The sequence below is a fragment of the Ammodytes marinus genome, assembly GCF_949987685.1.
Source record: "Ammodytes marinus genome assembly, chromosome: 3".
NCBI lineage: Eukaryota > Metazoa > Chordata > Actinopteri > Uranoscopiformes > Ammodytidae > Ammodytes > Ammodytes marinus.
In genome coordinates this window covers 29,582,385-29,600,449 of record NC_137232.1, presented here as the reverse complement: position 1 = coordinate 29,600,449, position 18,065 = coordinate 29,582,385, and the positions used below count along the sequence as shown (strand labels likewise).

At 41.2% G+C, this 18,065-nt stretch overlaps 1 protein-coding gene across 1 annotated transcript; it reads right to left on the bottom strand.

The window, feature by feature from the left end:
- Nucleotides 1-288: 288 nt before the first annotated feature.
- On the bottom strand, nt 289-17,429 carry tnfrsf19 (tumor necrosis factor receptor superfamily, member 19). The gene is made up of 10 exons (XM_080024984.1): nt 17,099-17,429; nt 16,160-16,245; nt 15,282-15,395; nt 10,185-10,363; nt 9,953-10,038; nt 4,129-4,293; nt 2,485-2,613; nt 2,255-2,357; nt 1,573-1,856; nt 289-987 (listed from the first exon to the last, which is right to left on the bottom strand). The coding sequence occupies exons 2-10, from the start codon at nt 16,223-16,225 to the stop codon at nt 983-985; spliced, it is 1,131 nt and encodes a 376-aa protein (XP_079881110.1). The 5' UTR covers nt 16,226-16,245; nt 17,099-17,429; the 3' UTR covers nt 289-982.
- Between the last annotated feature and the right edge of the window lie 636 nt (nt 17,430-18,065).

Here is an 18,065-nt window from a genome sequence, read left to right as displayed (position 1 = left end):
ACTGATGACTCTTATGTTTAGAAGGCAGCTATGATTTAGTGAAAGACAGTTGAGTTGTAGCGCTGCAACTAATGATCATACTCATTGCGGATTTATGTTCTTTTTTCAAGAATGTAAGGATAAATGGATATTATAGGAAGTGTAGGTTTCTGCGTGTTTGGAGCTTAAACCAAACTGTAAAATTATCTGAGGAATTGACTGTTATTTCTAACTTGAGTACCAATTCTCTAAAATCCCTTATTTTCATGAGCTCAAAGATTTGATCAAATCAATTCCTTAGTATGTAAACTTGTTCAAGTGGTTTATTTACAAAAAACAATATGTGGAGGTGACTATGCACAACCATCAACACTATAACTGGGGGAAGAAAAGCAAACATATTGTCAGTCATGTCTATGTTACAAAAATATTGACCTATTTAATATTTTACAGTATCTACAATACATTTTATCACTTAAACATTCCTCGTCTTAACTTGTTCCATATCAAGATTGTCTTCAATGTGCAACATAATCACTTTTGACAATTGTCTTCACACCTCAAAATAATACAACTGTTACCTTTACACACAAAAGCTTCATAACACCAGGTGCTAGATCAGTGGTACAGTCCATGTTCTCCTACATTTGAAGATGCAAGACATTTTCAAGGCAGAGCAGATGCTCACTTTGATTCACTGTGCTCCACGGTAATAAGTCAATACTCCTCGACGTTTGAACTTCATTCGATTTCACCTTCTGGGCCAACAAGTTCACATTCTGTGTGTGTCTGTGCCTTTGCCCTTATGCTTTGCTATTCCTCAGCAGTGCTTTTGTTTGCATGTATGTACATATTCTGTTTGGACTCTTTGACGAGGGGCTCTGAGGTCAGCGGCAGGCATTTTCAAAGAGGCGGCTAGTGAGTAATTTGATATGGGATCTGGCCGCGGCTGTTGTTGAGCCCAGGGTGGTTCAAGGGTGGAACACCAGCCAAAGAATCCATGTCATCCTGGAGAGAGAGTAGGAAGAGGAACACAGACACGCAGTGATTAGTAACATATCTACCCAGAGCGGGCTTAAAACAGGATAGTCTTGTCTACATCAAACAACTTGTGGTATCTCTTGATTCTTTTACCAGCTGCTCTTCATGGACACACACACATACACACAGCAATGCCCCAGGCCAGAAAAAGAGAGCCCAACAGTAAATTACATTCAGCAGTTTGAGAGTTGAATTTTCTCTAACAGATTTTCTCTAAGTCTGGATGAATCAGTAAATTACAGTGACATCTGAAACATTAACTCTCAGGTGGTCCATAATATATATTTCATATATTCTCTGTTTTCCAGATTGAAAGAGGACAGGTTTTTTCTTCTTTGTAGTTTTCCCTCGCATTCTTTCCCCCTTTGTTTGATACTGTTTGCTTTGAGGCAACTCATTTCAAATACAAAAAAGGGCGTGTCTTAACACTCCTAGTTAAAAGTTCACGAGGCAAACTGATCCAGTGATAAGCAGTTTTGTCTGAAAAAAATCCTGCCATATGAATAATTCATTAAACATTGATCGATGTGTGAGAGCAAAATGTCGCCTCACCTTCCTGACTTGATGGGAGCTGTGTGGGAAGCAGCGCATCTGTCATAGTTTTACTATAGCTCTGTCTGGCCTTCTCGGGGGAATTCTCCCTCGACTTGCACTCTCGCTCTTCCTCTTCATCCCCATATTCCTCCTCCACCTCCAGGCTTGCTGCAGGTTCTGTGTTGCACTGAGGCAGCTGCAAACTCTCAGCCGGCTCTGAGTCGCCCCTCGTCCCACCGGCTTCTATGCAGGTGGACTCTGGACGTCCTCCCATCGGGGTGCCCTCCTCCTGGTTTGTATTCCTGGGCAACGTAATAAGGACATCTGTTGTTATCCCACTGTGAATCTCTGTTCACCACCACACCCTGTCGTGTTTATTTAATTAAAGATAGATGTCTCAGTCTGTTCTCAGCCCTTCAAAGAATATAATTAACCATGGTAAATGGTGTCCACAGAAAAGAAAAGGCTGTATGGTGTTTATGTGCCTGCTTATCACCAGGTTAAGTGTAGGGGTACCAAAAACTGAAGTTCACATTAAAGACCACAATAACCTTTTTCTACCTTTCCTGATCTATCATACAAAGTATTATTTTCTATGTATTTGGGACCAGCTGAGCTATAGAAATCATCATCTTGCCGTAACTTCTTTTTATACACATTTTTCTGACATAATATTTGTTCATATTCATAATTTACTCACCTGTAACTGAGGCTCATCTGGGACTGGAAAGGGCTGTTGTCCTGGCTGCGTCCCAGACTGCAGCTCTCATCGCAGCAAAGAGATGGGATCAGGTGGACTGGACCTGAACGTCACACACACACACGTTTCAATTTACAGTATACTACTGAATTTACAACTTTCTTTCCAGTCCTCAGTGTTTTGATACAGTTGTAGTAGCATTTAATCTCTCCACCGGAACCACAACCTACCACAGGTGTGTCCAGGGCCCAGGTGACACTGGCAGCAGGGTCTCTGGGGAAAGTCATGAAGCCAGCGTGGGTCCAGGCAGGACAGCTCTGCTCCACTGTAGGGACAATCCTGGGACCTCAGAGAGGCCGCTGACCAAACATGTTGGAGACACTCAACTTCAGATATACAAAGACCCATGGCTGGATTTTATTTGTGTTATTACTGCTGTACAACCCTCACAGCTCCAGTTATTGTGTTCTGCTATTTATCTGACTAAACTTAAATGTTCTATGTTAGGAAATGTTTCATAACCATCAGTCCTATTAAAATTCCTTTATATTATATCAAAAACAACTATGTTAGAGCTTCCGCTTCGTATCGTAGCAGTTTGGGTCAAGGGTGGGGTGCATGTTTGGACTGAGTGAAACTACTGACAAAAATATTTAAACCTCCTACGTGGAACTTTTAAATGTTGAATGAAACATTCAAATGTTTTACTCTGATGATCATAAATGCTTCACCATCATCATATTACCATTATTAAGTGCTAGTGTCGTAAAAACACTGCAGCTTATTTCTAAATGTTCCTGACAGTTCCTTGTGGCAACTTTAACTTGTACATTCACCCTACACCGTTACAGTGATAAAAACACAGAACTGGTCACGCCTTGGTTACTTCTGCCACGCTCTTTGTTTCAGGTAAGTTCACCTGGGAAACATGATGTTATTCATTCTATGCCGCGGGAGGTTTCACATACTTCAACACTTCTGGCCTAAAGAATGCTGCTCATTCTAAAAGTTCCCACAAATATGCAACATCAGGATTTAATAAGGCTTAACACTGGAGAACACAAGTGACAGATGAACTGGCACCCAGTTTGTTTAGTTAACAATAGAGCGATGAAATCATGCTCATCCAGCTGGATATATACTCTTTATTTACCCTATTAAAGGCTCTTCAAGTGCCACTCATATTTTAACATACTCACATATTTGGCTCTCCCACAACATTGAAGGATTTTGCTTCCTACAAAAACCTCCTCACTACTGCCAGCTCAAAAATACAAGGGACGTCACATGAACACATTTGGGATAACTTATCCACATCTTCTTATTTGGTCTTTCTGATCATTTAACATGTTTTGGAATACACAATAAAGTATGAGCCTTTCCCATTTTCTTTTTATCTTCACCAAAGAGCAGATTTTTGCTGGGTTCTACGTTTGGGGCTCACTGCTTAGAACCATGCAACCAGGACTTATTTAAACACATTGCATCCATAGAAAATGCTTATAGTGGTTTATGAAAAGTCTTTCTATCATTACAATGTGACCTAACTTAAGCTCTCTGCACCACTATTAAAATAATTATTTTAAAGGAGGGCCTTAAGCTCCAGCTTTTTTTTATTACAATGCCCCTCTTTTTTGGCATCGATTAAACACACTTGTCCTGATTTGAATGTGTGTGTGTATTAATGTCCAGTGAGTCCTTGCACGCTCCTGTATTGTTTACAGAGTCTCTGATATTGTGTTGTGTGCTACAAATGTAAATTTAAAGATGGCTAAATGAGAAGAATGTTTGTATTATAAATGAGTGTGTGGACCTGGAAACTCATAATAAAAAGAGTCAATGTGAACGATGTGTGTGCAGATGTTGTGACTCACCACTGGGCTTCTTCTCCAGCAGCTGTCTCTTGCAGTAGATGACACACAGGACGAGCAGGGCCAGCAGTACGGTGGCCAGAGCGCTGCAGATGACTGCTGCCAGCGCCATGTCACGCGGGCTGGTCACCACAGCAGGCAGCGGCACCAGGTTTACGCGCCCACTGCCTGCAAAGAAGAAACGAGGAGAGATGAATGTGAAATATGGCTGAACAGCAGGGTGTAAAATGTTTACCGCTTCTTTGATCGACCACATGACACCAGGCCAGGCCTACTCAGATTATTTTTTGAGTTGATGAGTAAGATTGTACGTAGAGTAAACAACCTTAATTGAGAGTTTGACTCGACAATTTATCTCTTGTGGATAGCTTTCACGAGAAAAGACAGGGGTTAACACATGACGTGAGGGAGTTTGTTCATAATGTCTGACACTCCTCAGCCAGTCAGAATCGGGTAACATGAGACAAATTATCCCTCTTTCGCCTTCAGCCAGTCGTCTCTGAAAGTCTAATGAAACAAGCAAAAGGAGTTCAAAGAGAAAACGCCTGTGGTGGATTTTCTCTTCATCTCCCTCTGTCTCGTTCCCCGCAGAAGATGATTTACAGACATTTCTTTCCCCTCGGCCCCAGGCTCCCTCTCATGCTCATTACACAGAGGCAGCCTTGCTGGTCAGGCTTTTTTTAATGGCTTGGATATGAGTGTATAGGTGACTACGAGAGAAAACAGATTGGGCAGACATCAGGAATTTTTTTACGCTTCTTTTTGTCATTGTTTGATGGGGAGTTGTGTGCACATGTACTGATTTCATGATTAAGCTGCTGTTAAACAGTTCTCCTCCTGCCCCACCCTGTCGACTCTACACACATTCTCGGATAAACACTTTTGGCCTCAAGAATGCTGTTCATTATACAAGTTCCCACAAATACAGAACATTTCATACGGATTAACGCTAGACATCGGAACATAGGCCAGATCTATTGGCACTTTTAATTATCTTTCCAACCACTCATTAGAGAAAAAAGCACAATATGTGATACAAATATAAGACCTCTGGTCTCCAACAACTCCTCTTTCGCTTAATGCTCCACTATGTTCACTGGCTAGTTGCTAACTGTGTCTGTGCTGTTTTGTGCTGGGTAAGTAGCTTTTATTATATTGTCAATATAAATATGTTAATAAGTGCATCTTTAACCTTTCTTTTCATTGATACCATCTATTAACAGCGCAAGAAAATTGCCTGCTTTTCAAGTTTGAGTTGACAAACACAACATGCTTCTGTTTCATAAAGAAATATCAGCGAAAAAACAAATAATCCAGTGATACAAACTCTGAGGGAAAAAAGCAACTCAAATAAATTCTTGACATTCCAGTCAGGCAGACATCGCTCAGTGTCAGAGATAAATCACTGCTGTGTAATTACTCGACAGTCTCTTATTAATGACGTGTATTTTCAAATAAAAACAACTTCTCTTTCTGGTTCCTAAGTTACTAAGAAATATGTGATTGGACAGATGAGCGACAAGTCTTTTTTCCTGACTACAGGTTGAGCCTAAACCACCATATTTACAGATCATTCGGCTTGGATTTACTTGGAGAACTGGGTTATGAAAAGCAGCAGTATCTGCAGCAGCACATTACTGCTCGTCTGCAGCTGTTCATCACACAGAAAATGTAAACAAAGGAAGAGTGACTTTCCAGACATCCGTTGTGATAACTGACATATGAGGGAGCAGTGTTCATCAGCATGTGAGTTGCATGTCCCCCATGACAATCTCAGCTCTCTAGTTTGCAGCTTGCAGAGAGCAAGTTGGAGAAGAAACAGTAGCATGCCTGACTTCTCAAATTGAGTGACATTTCTCTGAGGCTAAGTGGATGGAGCTTAACGTAATTGTCTCAGATCATTATCAGTAATCAAATATAATTGTCCCGATCAATGTATGTGTGATGGAAAGGGCGTGGGTTATTGCAGAGAAAACATGAAAAGTATTCTGGTATGAAACCGTGAAACATGAAAAAGACCAGTTAACAACACACGTGGGGGAAAAAATAAATTGTGAGAAATTGTTGATGAATATGGCAAATATAATGAATTACTTTTGTTTGAGTTTATCTTTTTCAGTGAGCCCTGCTGTTTGTTTTTCAGTACATTAATCATAAAGGGAACTGGTTTCAACCTTTTCACATCCAAGAGTGCTTTGTTATGCAATGTAAACATTACTTTAGCTTTGGGCAGTTTTTTCATTCAGCCAGATAGGGGATAAGGGTATTTTAACATTCCTTCAGAGAGAGAGAGAGAGAGAGAAGGAATACTCAAAGCAGTGCTTTACGACTTTGGCTGACCCAGAGGGCACAATAAAGGAGCAATTTGGATATAAGTGCTGAAAAGAACCTTATGTCAAAAATGTATTATTAAAAAATCAACATTCAGTTTACCCTAGTTTATTTGTAGTTTTGTGGACAGTCCTATTTAATTAACTGTAATAAAAGGAGCAGTTTTAGCCTTGATGGCCAATTTTCAGCTGTAGTCCCTAGCCATGTGTCATTAGGCAACCTAAAATACATACTGTAGTTAAAAAATTTAAATAAAATAAAATTACATTTATAATAATAATGTTAGTAGGCCTAATCAAAAGGGAGGGGGATATACAAACATTATTCATGATGACAAGTTGTTATGCCACCAGGTTTTACATTCAATCTTGAGACTCATAGTCACTCTTTGTATCATGTAACATCTAACCATCGTGTTTACATTTGGTGCTCTTGGTCAAGGTCAAATTCAACTCATCCAAGGTGAGCATCATCTGGGCCACGACACAAAGGCAGCCTGTTATCAGAGGCCCAGCAGCTGCAGCAAACACAGATAAACAACACTGGTCCATTGAAGAGGCCTCACCTGCTGATATTATCTCCACACAAACCAGACCAATAAACCACAGCTTCATAGACTCACTGCCTATTGACGCTATGGAATGACACATACTCCGAATAAAAGAAGCACTTCTTTACACCTCAAGAGGATCTCTGCCTTTTGTCTGCACAAACTCTTTTAAGAGGTTCTTTGGGAGAGCTGAGCACGGTTCTACCCAGAACTCTAAATAACAGAGGAGAGAAAATAATTCCTTGTTTGAAATTTATAATAGCTTAACCCTTCATTGGACTGATCACTTTGTCTAAATTGTCATATGAGAAACTGTGAAGGCATAAACAAAGTTCGTGTCTGTTAAGCGTGACAACAAACAGATACAAATGTAGCAGATATGCAGGTATTAACAAAGACTAGCATAAGGAGACAGGATTTTAGCAGAAAATAAAGGGAGGGAATATCTAAAGCATCTGTAATGGTTACCAAAAGCATTTCTCAGAGAGAATGGGGGAAAAATGTTCTGACTCTAAATATGTATTTTGGATTGCAAAAACTGAAACTCTCATTTCATTTTTACTAGTTCCAGAACTTCTGTTCTACTTTCTTGTACTTTTTCACAACACAAAAACACTTTACAGGGGCTCCTTTTGAATTTTGCATGCTTATGTCTTGTGTATTTAAGTCGCCTTTTGAATTTTCTTAAAATAAAGCTAATAAAAATCTGCTGGAATGATTAACAATATCCAAAAGAGTAACACCCAAGGTGGTAAAGCATTTAAAATAATTACTTCTTATGATGTGGCAACACCAACATCATTATGCTCTGAGACTGTGGTGTGATAATTGCATGATAACGTGATTGAGTAAGCAGTGAGGATACACTGATTTGCAACATATATTGGGTCTTGTTTGCTGGCAGGAAATTGTAGTTAGCAATGTTTCCCTTTACTCTTCACCAGCCTGGTATATTTTGTGCCATCTGTATTGAGAACTAACACAACGGTGGAAGTCAGTGAGCCGAAAGAGCAAGTCCAGATGATGTTTTCTTCATGTTACAAGATAAAGCGGTGAATATATCAGGGTGGACAGGGGTTTGTTGGATCATGTCTCCTTTGGTTAGTCCTAATCACAAGCTCTGTTGTATCTACAATCCTTACAGTAGCATGTAAAAAAAAGGTAATTGGCAAATAACATTTGCTGCTGCTCTCTAGAATGTGTCCCATTTCTTAAAAACATTTAATTATAAAAAACATAAAAGCTTTTTTTCTTGATAATGAACAAGGGAATATAAAATGTTTGTGTAAATTTGGCTGGAAATAGCACAAATAGCAATACAGGGATACACTACAAAGATCAAGGAGGATTCTTCCTACTTGTGTGAGTGCATGCATGTATGTGTCTGCATGCCTGTGTGTGTTCACACGGTCGGCTCTGTGAGCTATACAGTGACAGCCGAAAAACTCCAACAGATGAAACGCATTAAAGAGGCTGAAGGGATCCATAAAGCACAATCTCGTTTTTACTCGGCTCCAAGAAACCACTGGGGGTAAGGGAGGAGAAGAAAAGGAGGGGTGGTTTAAGATTTACAGTCCACCCCAGACGGCGACTGCCTCCCCTGCACAGCTGCACTGCTGCCCCAGGCCAGTGTGGCCTATTAGAATGATCTGCCCTTTAAGTTTTCACCACCTACCTCAAGATAACACTGGAGGGAGGGAGCGAGAATTTCAAACGTTTGGAAATGCTCTGCTGAGAGTCCCTGTAGGAGCTAAAAACCAGCTATGTTCTCAAACACAATGGCCATTTTGTTTCACAGGCCTCCTCCACTATCAAAACTGGAAGCTGCACAGATGGACAAATGAGCAGACAGAGGAAGGCCAGTTGTTCCAAGGCCGGCGTTCTTTAGACAAACAGTATTGATGCTTGCAACAACAGATATCAAACAAACAGTGGACGGTTTGATGAAGCCGTGATTCTTTACATTTGGGGTTTGTTGGCAAATACTTTTTTTTACTTTCAGAAGTCTCCCATTTATTTTACACAGGGGTGCAAAAACTGGCTGGGACTGCTCTGATGCTCATGCTGCTAAAAGTCTCCTCTGAAACAGCTGCAGCCTCTTCTGCCATCAGGAAGTCACACTCAATTACTAAAGGTATAAGTTCACTCGCCTGTTGGTTTTATGTGGAAACCTGAAATCATAAGGTTGCACTTAAATACTTCTAATGGCCAGAAGACAGACGTTAATTGGATCTGTAGCCTACAGGAATGTGAGCCCTGCATTGTGAAAGTAATGTAACACACCTCCAGAATCCTTTTTGAATAATTGATCATTACATAAAGGGAATACATTTTGTGGCTTTAAACCCTGCCGTGTTTATTCCGATGCTATAACTAAACCATTTAGAAGAGTAGGCCTACAGTTGTTTTTTTGAAGTCCATGGAGACACGTTGTATCTAGAAATGTCAATGGAACTTTTGTTCAGGGAGGTTTGCTTATTAATCCAAATTGAGCGCTGAAAATGAGGGACATGTTCCAAGCTAATATAATCCAGTGTTGCCAAATCTAATACTGTGTTAATAGTATCCATTGCAGCTTTTAAACTGCTCAGCTTGTAAATCCAAGCATTTATTTGCAAATATAGCATAGCCGTTTGTGCCTCGCTCCACCCTTTGAAGGCTGTGGTTCTGGTTACTTCAGGGACCTTGTGCTGGCATGTTGTGTGTGAACAAGCTTTGTTGTGGCACTGCAGCCCACGTTTGGGTTTTAGTAGCATTTGGTGCTCAATAGTGTGCTGAGGCTGGTGATGTTTGCCTTTTGACTATTGTATCCCTGTTGTTTCATCTTAAAACGTCACCTATTATGAGCGGGGATGAATAGCCAGAATACATGGGAACGTTTAATCAAGTGTCCGATTGATGTTTGGCCAACTGTTAGAGGAGGTAAAAGAAAGGAAAGGTGCTTACAGTGAGGCTCATACGGAGGCGGAGGGTCCCCACAGGGTATACACTCCATGTCTTGGAAACCACTTAATTTAGTCTTCCTGTAATATCTGTTGAAGACACAAAATGACATGGTTTATCTTCAAAGCTGTCCTGAACATATGAGCAGCTAAGATATATATTAAAATATTGGTATGTTGTAACATGTGTCTCTTCCTTGTCTGACTATTATTGTGACAAATAGATCTATTCTCACCCCGGCAGACAGTCCCCACACACTGCATTGCTGGTGGTGGAACAGTTGCCCTTCTGGAAGCGGTTGATGAGTCCACAGTCCAGGCAGGGCTTGCACTTCTGCAGGCTCCGGTCCTCTTTGAAGCGACTGCTCCGGCAGGGCACGCACCGGGTATCCTCTCCATAACCGAAGCCACATTCCTGATGGGATTAAGGGGAAAAATACACCGGGTAAGAGGTGGGGTCGGTGGTTTAGGGAGATGTGCAGTTGGTGAAAAGAGGGCTTGAATGTGGACTACCGGGGGTCTGGAATTAAAGAATGATCTTGGCTTGCGGGATCAGAGGAGAACAATGGCCTGCCTCTTTAGAGAGTCCATTTTACACTGGCAATAATCTCCCTGACTCTCTCAGTATGAATGAGCGGCCTTCCGCTGCAAGACCCAGAAAGGCCAGGCATTTGAATAATAAAGGCCCTAGGGGACACCCACTGTTGTATTATTGCAAGTTTATTGCTGCGTTTTTGTGTGACTGCTTTTCCAAGCAGACTCAGTGAGTGTCCCGTTGATTGAGAGGCCAGCAAGCAAAGGAAACTCTTCAGGAAGGGGACAAGGATTATGGAGAGGTATATGGAGAAAGTAAGATGAATACTCTTTTTGTGTTCAACAATTGAAAGTGCACTTAAAAAGCACAGCTTTCTTCCACTGTGCGACTGATCTAATGTTGAGGATTTGTTCACCTGAACCAAACAAAATCTAAAATTATGAAAACAACAAAAATATCAGACTAAAATGCATATTGTTCAGTTGTAAAAGGTATATAGTCAGATTAACACTTTTTCTGATGAAATACTGATGACCTGTTCTATAAAGCAACAGGCAATGTAGAAATATACAAGTCTGGTTAAGTTATATTTTTTAAATTATCAAAAAAAAAAACTAAAAAAAAAACAATTCAACAATAAAATTAATTAACCACACATGTATTTATTGTAATTATGACTTCAGCTGCTTATTTAAATCTGTTAGTCATGTTTTGTCTCCTCCCTAATTTCTTTTCAATCACATCCCAACAAATGATGCTGAAAGACTGGTGACCTCAATGACAAACTGACATTTATATGACAGCTGATATTACTGTACACCACACTAAATGAAAAGACCCTGCAGGAATGACATCATACATTGATCATTCATTATCAGTTGCATAGCAGCTGCCCTCCTGTTGTCCAAAATGCAATCCAAAGCCAGGAGGATAGACAGGGGGTGGGGGGATGCTCATATATCATTACAGTGAAGGCCAGCTTCAAACAGGCCTCCTCTCTTCTCTTCTCTCTTCGCCCGTGTCCCATTTCACTGCCCGGGCATGCAGTCCTGCTGGAATGTGGGCACAAGAGTCTGATACGGGGGTTGGGTTTGGGGAAGCAGACTGGCGAGAAATAAAAAGGGAGGTTAGAGGCAGAGATGTTTGTGTGATGGCACCGCAGAGTCGGGCAGGAGATGTGGATTTCAGCCAAACACATGTGCGCCTGACATTGAACCCTTGGGCCAGGCCTGGCCTGAGGTGGACCAGCTAAGGCTGGACTAGTGCAGCTGTTGTTTTGAACTCTCCATATAAGGCCTTGCTCTCATGCAGGACAGGGCAGGGAACAGTGGTGGGGGGGTGAGAAACAGAGAGGGGGTGGCTGATGAGTGATAAATATGGGAAAGGCGGAATAAAGAACACTTGGCAGGCCACTGTTGCAAACCAGGATCTTGCCTGTTTTACGGGAGCTCAGAGTGAGCCAGGGGAGGCCAGAAAACTACACTGAACCCCAAAACTGGTCCTTAAGAAAGCCCTGTAGGCCCAGCCACTGAAAGGGCCCAGTCGAAGATTAGTCCCTGCTTTGCCCAGCACTGGCTAAAGCTCTGCCTGTGGGGCACCACATGGCTGGGGGCTGGTGCCACGTAGACCTGAGCGGGTCAGAGCACTGAAACAAAAGGAGAAAGCAGCCAACTTCTGCCCCTCTGATCCATGCAGCACAGATCATCAAGGGGATTTCTCTTTCTTCTTATATTCCTGCTAACAAAGCTCTAAAGGGCTGACAACCTTCCCTGACTGAGATTAGTTTAGCAGCTGAAAGAAAGGCTGCACCATGTTATTGTGGGATGTAAAGTTATTATTATATGAAAAAGTGAGTACACAATGTGTGCACATGACACATAACTGTTATAAAAAAGCTACCTATATCAACATATACAGCCCTGAAGAGACCATATTTCCAGGGTGTGTATACAGCATACAGCAGCGGACCATACCATAAAAACTCAAAACAAACTCTCTATTACATACACCTGCTAGGAGTTGAGTTATATTTCTTATGTTCCTCTGCAGGTACAACGTAGGACTGATATTCTCCAGTTCTATTTTATTCAAATGCATGAAACTAAGAATTGTATGAGAAAACTTGGAGTCAAGAAAATAAATCCCTCCACTTCCATGTTGTACTATAAGGTGATTTCACATCGTCCAACAAAAACAGATGCTTAACATCTTATTTCCCTGTCATATCTCCTGATCTAGTTTGAGTAAGACTGCCAAGCATAACAGCAGTGTGGAGGGGAGAGGAGCGGCGCGAGAGGGGAGAGCTGGCTGGGACCTGAAGCATGCTCAGATGCAGAGATATTTCTAAGATTAGGAGGGAATCACATGGGGGGCAGCCAGTCATCTGATCTGGTAATGAAACAACGGTGGGAACAATGCAAGCTAGTTAAAGCAGTGACCTGTTCGGGACCAAAACACACCCTTTCAACTTTTGTTTAACCTCTCTCTGATACTTTTGGTAGCATTTGTACCGTCTTTAGTCAAGGGGAATACTGCAGCTAATATTCTGACACTCTGATTTTGACCCTTCTGCTGCTCAGCACACTTGTAATTTAGCTATTTTCTGTAGCCAGTAACGTCCAGAAGTAATTTGCCCTGTGAGTGTGGCTGAAGGAAATGCTACACTCCTGCTACATACTACAAGATGTTGACACATCAAAGTTGTGTTCTTGCCTTTTTTGTTGTTGCCACTGGCAGTTTTCCAGCATGCACTGGAAAGCTTCTCCTTCATGCTTGACACAACACAAGAGACAATTTATAGTGAATGAAACCTAGAAAGAATTATGTCTGGAAAAGAATAAGTGCTTTTAATGGACGTTCCCTCTGTGTGGGTGGTTCTTTTAGCTACAATTAGTGTGAAGGGCTAATTGATGTTTGTCAACCCGCCTAAGAGTGGCTTCCAGAGGCAAACTTCCAGAGCAAACTGGGGCACATTCCTTTGGGATCTCTATGGCAGCTGCACAGAGTGACTCCAAAAGTCTGCTTCCCTCACAACAGTCAGTCCTGCATTTCAGAGCATGGACAGATTGTCTTGGTTACACAGAACTCAGATCAGAAGCAGTTTCTCTGGGAAACTTTCTCTGAGTGAAGGCCTAGGTCCCCACTGTGAGCCAACATCCCGCTACCTCCAGAGAAAGAATGAAGCAGCCAATTATTAACCAGGACCCCAGGGTGGCTAGCAGCATTCATGCCTGTTGAGCTGGCAGAGGAACACGAGGACTACTGAAGCGTATTACCAACCACAGAGTGCATGTCTGTGTGCACTGAGATTAAAGGCAACTGGGCTCAAATGCATGTGTACAACAGATGTCAAGGGTGATATAGGGTTTTTCCACTAGTACTGAAAGATGTAGTTGAGTGTTAACCTACATAACATTAGTTTATCAGCGTTTTAATTGGCATAATATTGTTTACTTAAGGCTGCCATCAATATAAATAATATAAACATTCACCCATCTATATAAATACAGTGTTATGCAGTTATGAATGCAAAGCAATTTAACTTACAGAGCTCTATCTTGTTTTCTTAGGCCCATGAGTATCTTTCAACTGTATTAACAGAAATATTCTGAGTTTATTAGGTATACGTAATCCTTCATTCATGAATATATCATAATGTTCAGTATTTGGGTGTGCTCGTGGTGTAGTGCTTAAAGTGCTGCCCTTGAGGCTAAGTCATCTATTTGCTGCAGACCCAGGTTCAAATCTGGCCCGTGGTTGTTCTCTGTGTGACATTCCCCTTTCTGGCCCATACATCTCTGTCTCTCCACACTATCAATATAATCTAATTTTATAAATAATCTTTAAAAAAATAAAAATAACATTCAGCGTTTGTGGATTTGTTTATAAAGATGTTTTGGTTTTACTTCATGGTTGATCTATTAAATTGTACTGCATCATACTGATACTAGGTGTATCTGATATTAAGCTGACCATTGTTGATATAAATGAGGCGTTTTAGTGTATGTAAGTTTGTGAACAGTACAAAGGAATCCTTGTATAGATTGAGAGGTTTCCATGGTGTACCGCTACTAACTATTGAATTAATCAAATAAGTAAAAGGGTTCACTTGATATGTTTCCCACAAAATGAATCAGAGATTATACCTCACTCACCTTTACTATACATCACTGCCTCCACTTTCAAAAGTAGAAGCATAGCTGCTCCCAAAGAGGAAAGCTTTTGCTGACACTATTGAGGCCTATTTATACAAAGCACACACAAACCTGTGGCTAAGGTGCGGAAAAACAGTTTTCCCAGTCAAGAGAGGAGCAAGCTTAGGCATGGCTTGCTTCACACAGTGAAGACAATAAGTTGGACAGGGTGCTATGGTGAAAAACAATGGAAGCCATTCAGCTGCAAAAGGTCAAAAGTATGGGTGTGACTGATTAAAGAAGGGTCGGTGTTCTACAAAGCCAATAATGGCTTGGCTGTTCTCTACATGAAAGAGAGGAAGTAATAAATTATGTTGGTTCGCTGCAAAAGATATACACTTTTTCTTAAACGAGATGTCCATTCTTTTCATGAACTTGTGAACAGTTTTCACTACAGGAATAATCCAGACAACTTTTTTCAACCCAAGGAAGTTGATCTGTTAGGACCTGACATGTTTTGGATCCCCTGTGTTACGCTTTCCTTTTTCCTGCATAAACAAGCTGCACATTTTTTTCCCCTTTTTTACTAGCTCTTTGGAAAATGCCCCTGTGTGAAAACAGCAAAGTTCATTCAGGTAAAAGTGAATAGACAGAATATGTCCAACCTTTGACAGCTCCTGTCCGGCATCACACTGCTTGCAGGGCTTACAGTTCCCAAACCGGTCCTTGTACTCCTGTTCTCTGCATTCTCTGGTCTCCTCCTCAGCCCACACTGGAATCTGAGAGGGACAGCCATTTGGTGAAAGTTAGAGATTCCTGCATTTCATCACCACTTTCATCCGCAACAGAGAGAGAGAGCCGAATCGAGAGCAATATCTCCCGTGTTATAGTTTAAGGGGATCAACCCACACATTTGATTATTCTTGAAAAGAAGTCTGATACTGTTGGGAAGAGATAACAAGAAACTTTAATGAGCCCTGTGGGAAAACTGCAAGGTTGCGGCAGCAGAATCTAAGTCGAGCAACAATGCAGGGATCTCCAAAACCAAGATAACAAATACAATCAGGACAGTGCAGGGGATAAAGGTAAAGTGATACTCGGAATTGTCCGACTGCAAGCAAGGGTTTTTCAGATCGCACAGTCTGAACAGTTTCGCACTGGCAGGCAGTGCAGTCCAAGTTCATATGTGCAGCTTATAGCCTCTGAAGTTTACTTTTGCAGAGATTTTATATTTTCCCCAGAAGTAGGGGGGTTGTTCAGTTGGCATGAAGAATACAAGACATTTTTTTTAAAGCTTTGGGAAAAATGTTGTAAATAGACCAATTTTGCCAATTTCCTTGGTCAAGAATGAGAAACGTTAACACTCAAATAAAACAGATTAGAATATAGACTAAATGGAGCAGAACAAATTTGCCTACTCATCCACTGCGTATATCTTTCCCTGTAAGTGCTCAAAATACGTCAACAGACAAGGGATACACACAATAATAAAAGTTTTCTTTCAAGCTTGTGTTCTAAATGTAATATCTGATGAAGCGCTTACCAGAGCTGAATATATGACATGCACAGTAAGTAGAAGTGAGAGGGTGTGTTGAGGCATCCGGACCATTTTGATGAACCACTTCTTTTCTACAGTTAGAAGGAGAAAATTATAGAAGAATGAGCATAGAACATGTTGGTATATTACTTGACAGTAGCTAGGCTACATTACATTTGATTGAGTATATCAATACAATTTAATGTTGATGCTGGTTGAACGTTAGGTGTCATAAAAATATTAACATAGAGGTTTTAATATTTCACTCATTGTAAACATCATTATAGTTCCAATTATGAATGATACAATAATAAACAAATTATGTTTACTGTCATACAGTGTGGAATAAAGGTAACATTCCCAACCGTAAGCCACATTAGTTAAGTTGTAATACAATTGAAAAACGAACTAAATATCTTTATATCCTATAATTGAGCAGGTACGTGTATAGGCAGTGAAGGACACTTTAAAATAACCACGCGCACGTGCAAACTGTAGCAGAGTTAATTGATGGCGCTTGATTAAAGTCCCATCAGCAGCTGCGATAATTCAACTCTCGGCTCGAAGCGCCGACAGCTTCCATGGCTTCATATGAGAAAGACTGTAGCACATAGTTTCCATAGGACAGTATGCCTACCAGTTTAGCATGTCTAAAAAAAATGTTTTTATTAATAAAAGCCTATTATCGACACGTAACGACTAGCCTACATAGGTTTAATCAACCTACAAGTCACCAAATCACCCATAAAGTACGTCTAACGTAACGAGTGTCCGAAGCATGACAACTAGGCTATATGTAATAACACTATAGTAAACTTATAACATTACGTTTTGTTATCCTACTATTATGTTTGTTGCTACGCCTGCTTGTTGTTCCACATCGTAAGTGCCTAAAAGTAGCCTAATTGTCCAAAACATTTTTTTTTTTTTTAAAGATGTTCTTACCTGCTAAAAAAGGGAGCCTTTTGATCGAAGTATCGGTCGTTAAGAGTCGACAGCAGACCGGTGAGAGGTGAGGTGGTGTGTTTCCCGCACCGGTCTGCTTACCATGTCAGTGCTGCTGCTGTCCCAGCCCTGATCAACACGGAGCGGCGGCAGATCCAGGACAAACCCAGCGCCGAGATCAAAGGCGGAGAGAGAGAGAGAAAAAGAGAGAGAGAGAATGAGGGAGGGAGAGAGAGGGAGGGAGGGGGTGGTGGCTTTATGGATCTGCGTGTGATCAGTCTGCAGACATCAAAGACCCGATCCCAACAAGAGAGCCAATCACACAGCGCTGACTGAGCTCAGTCCTGCATAACTAGGCTTATTCACAGTACGATCGATAACAGCAATAATTCAGATTGTTTGAGAGCCGACAGAGGAGTGGTTTAAAAAATGTCGAAACATAAGAGGACGACTAGTCTCTCTCTCTCTCTCTCTCTCTCTCTCTCTCTCTCTCTCTCTCTCTCTCTCTCTCTCTCTCTCTCTCTCTCTCTCTCTCTCTCTCTCTCTGTGTGTGTGGTTTATTTGATGGTTGTTTAATGGCAGTTCTTAAATTGGAGCACTAGCAAAGCGGCTCCCAAACTGTGGTCTTAGGACCTCTAAAGGTCCTACACAGCGTCCCTGTGGTCCTTACTTGCAAGTTAAGATTCACATTGACCCAATGGCAGGGAGATTGCCCAATACCACACCACACTATTCTACAACTATGCAGCTGCACACTTTGTCAGTTTGAAACGTGACCGCTCCTGACATGTAGGCCTAATGCTGGTTTATAGTCTAATCCACCTGTCTATTTGAAGCTTGTTAAAACATTCAATTATTTGGCGAAACTTTCATCTCTATGAGCTTCAGATGTCATGAAGTCAGTGTTCTGATCCAGGATTGACTTGTTAACCTATCATTTTGGGATCATAAGGGTTCAATATCAAGT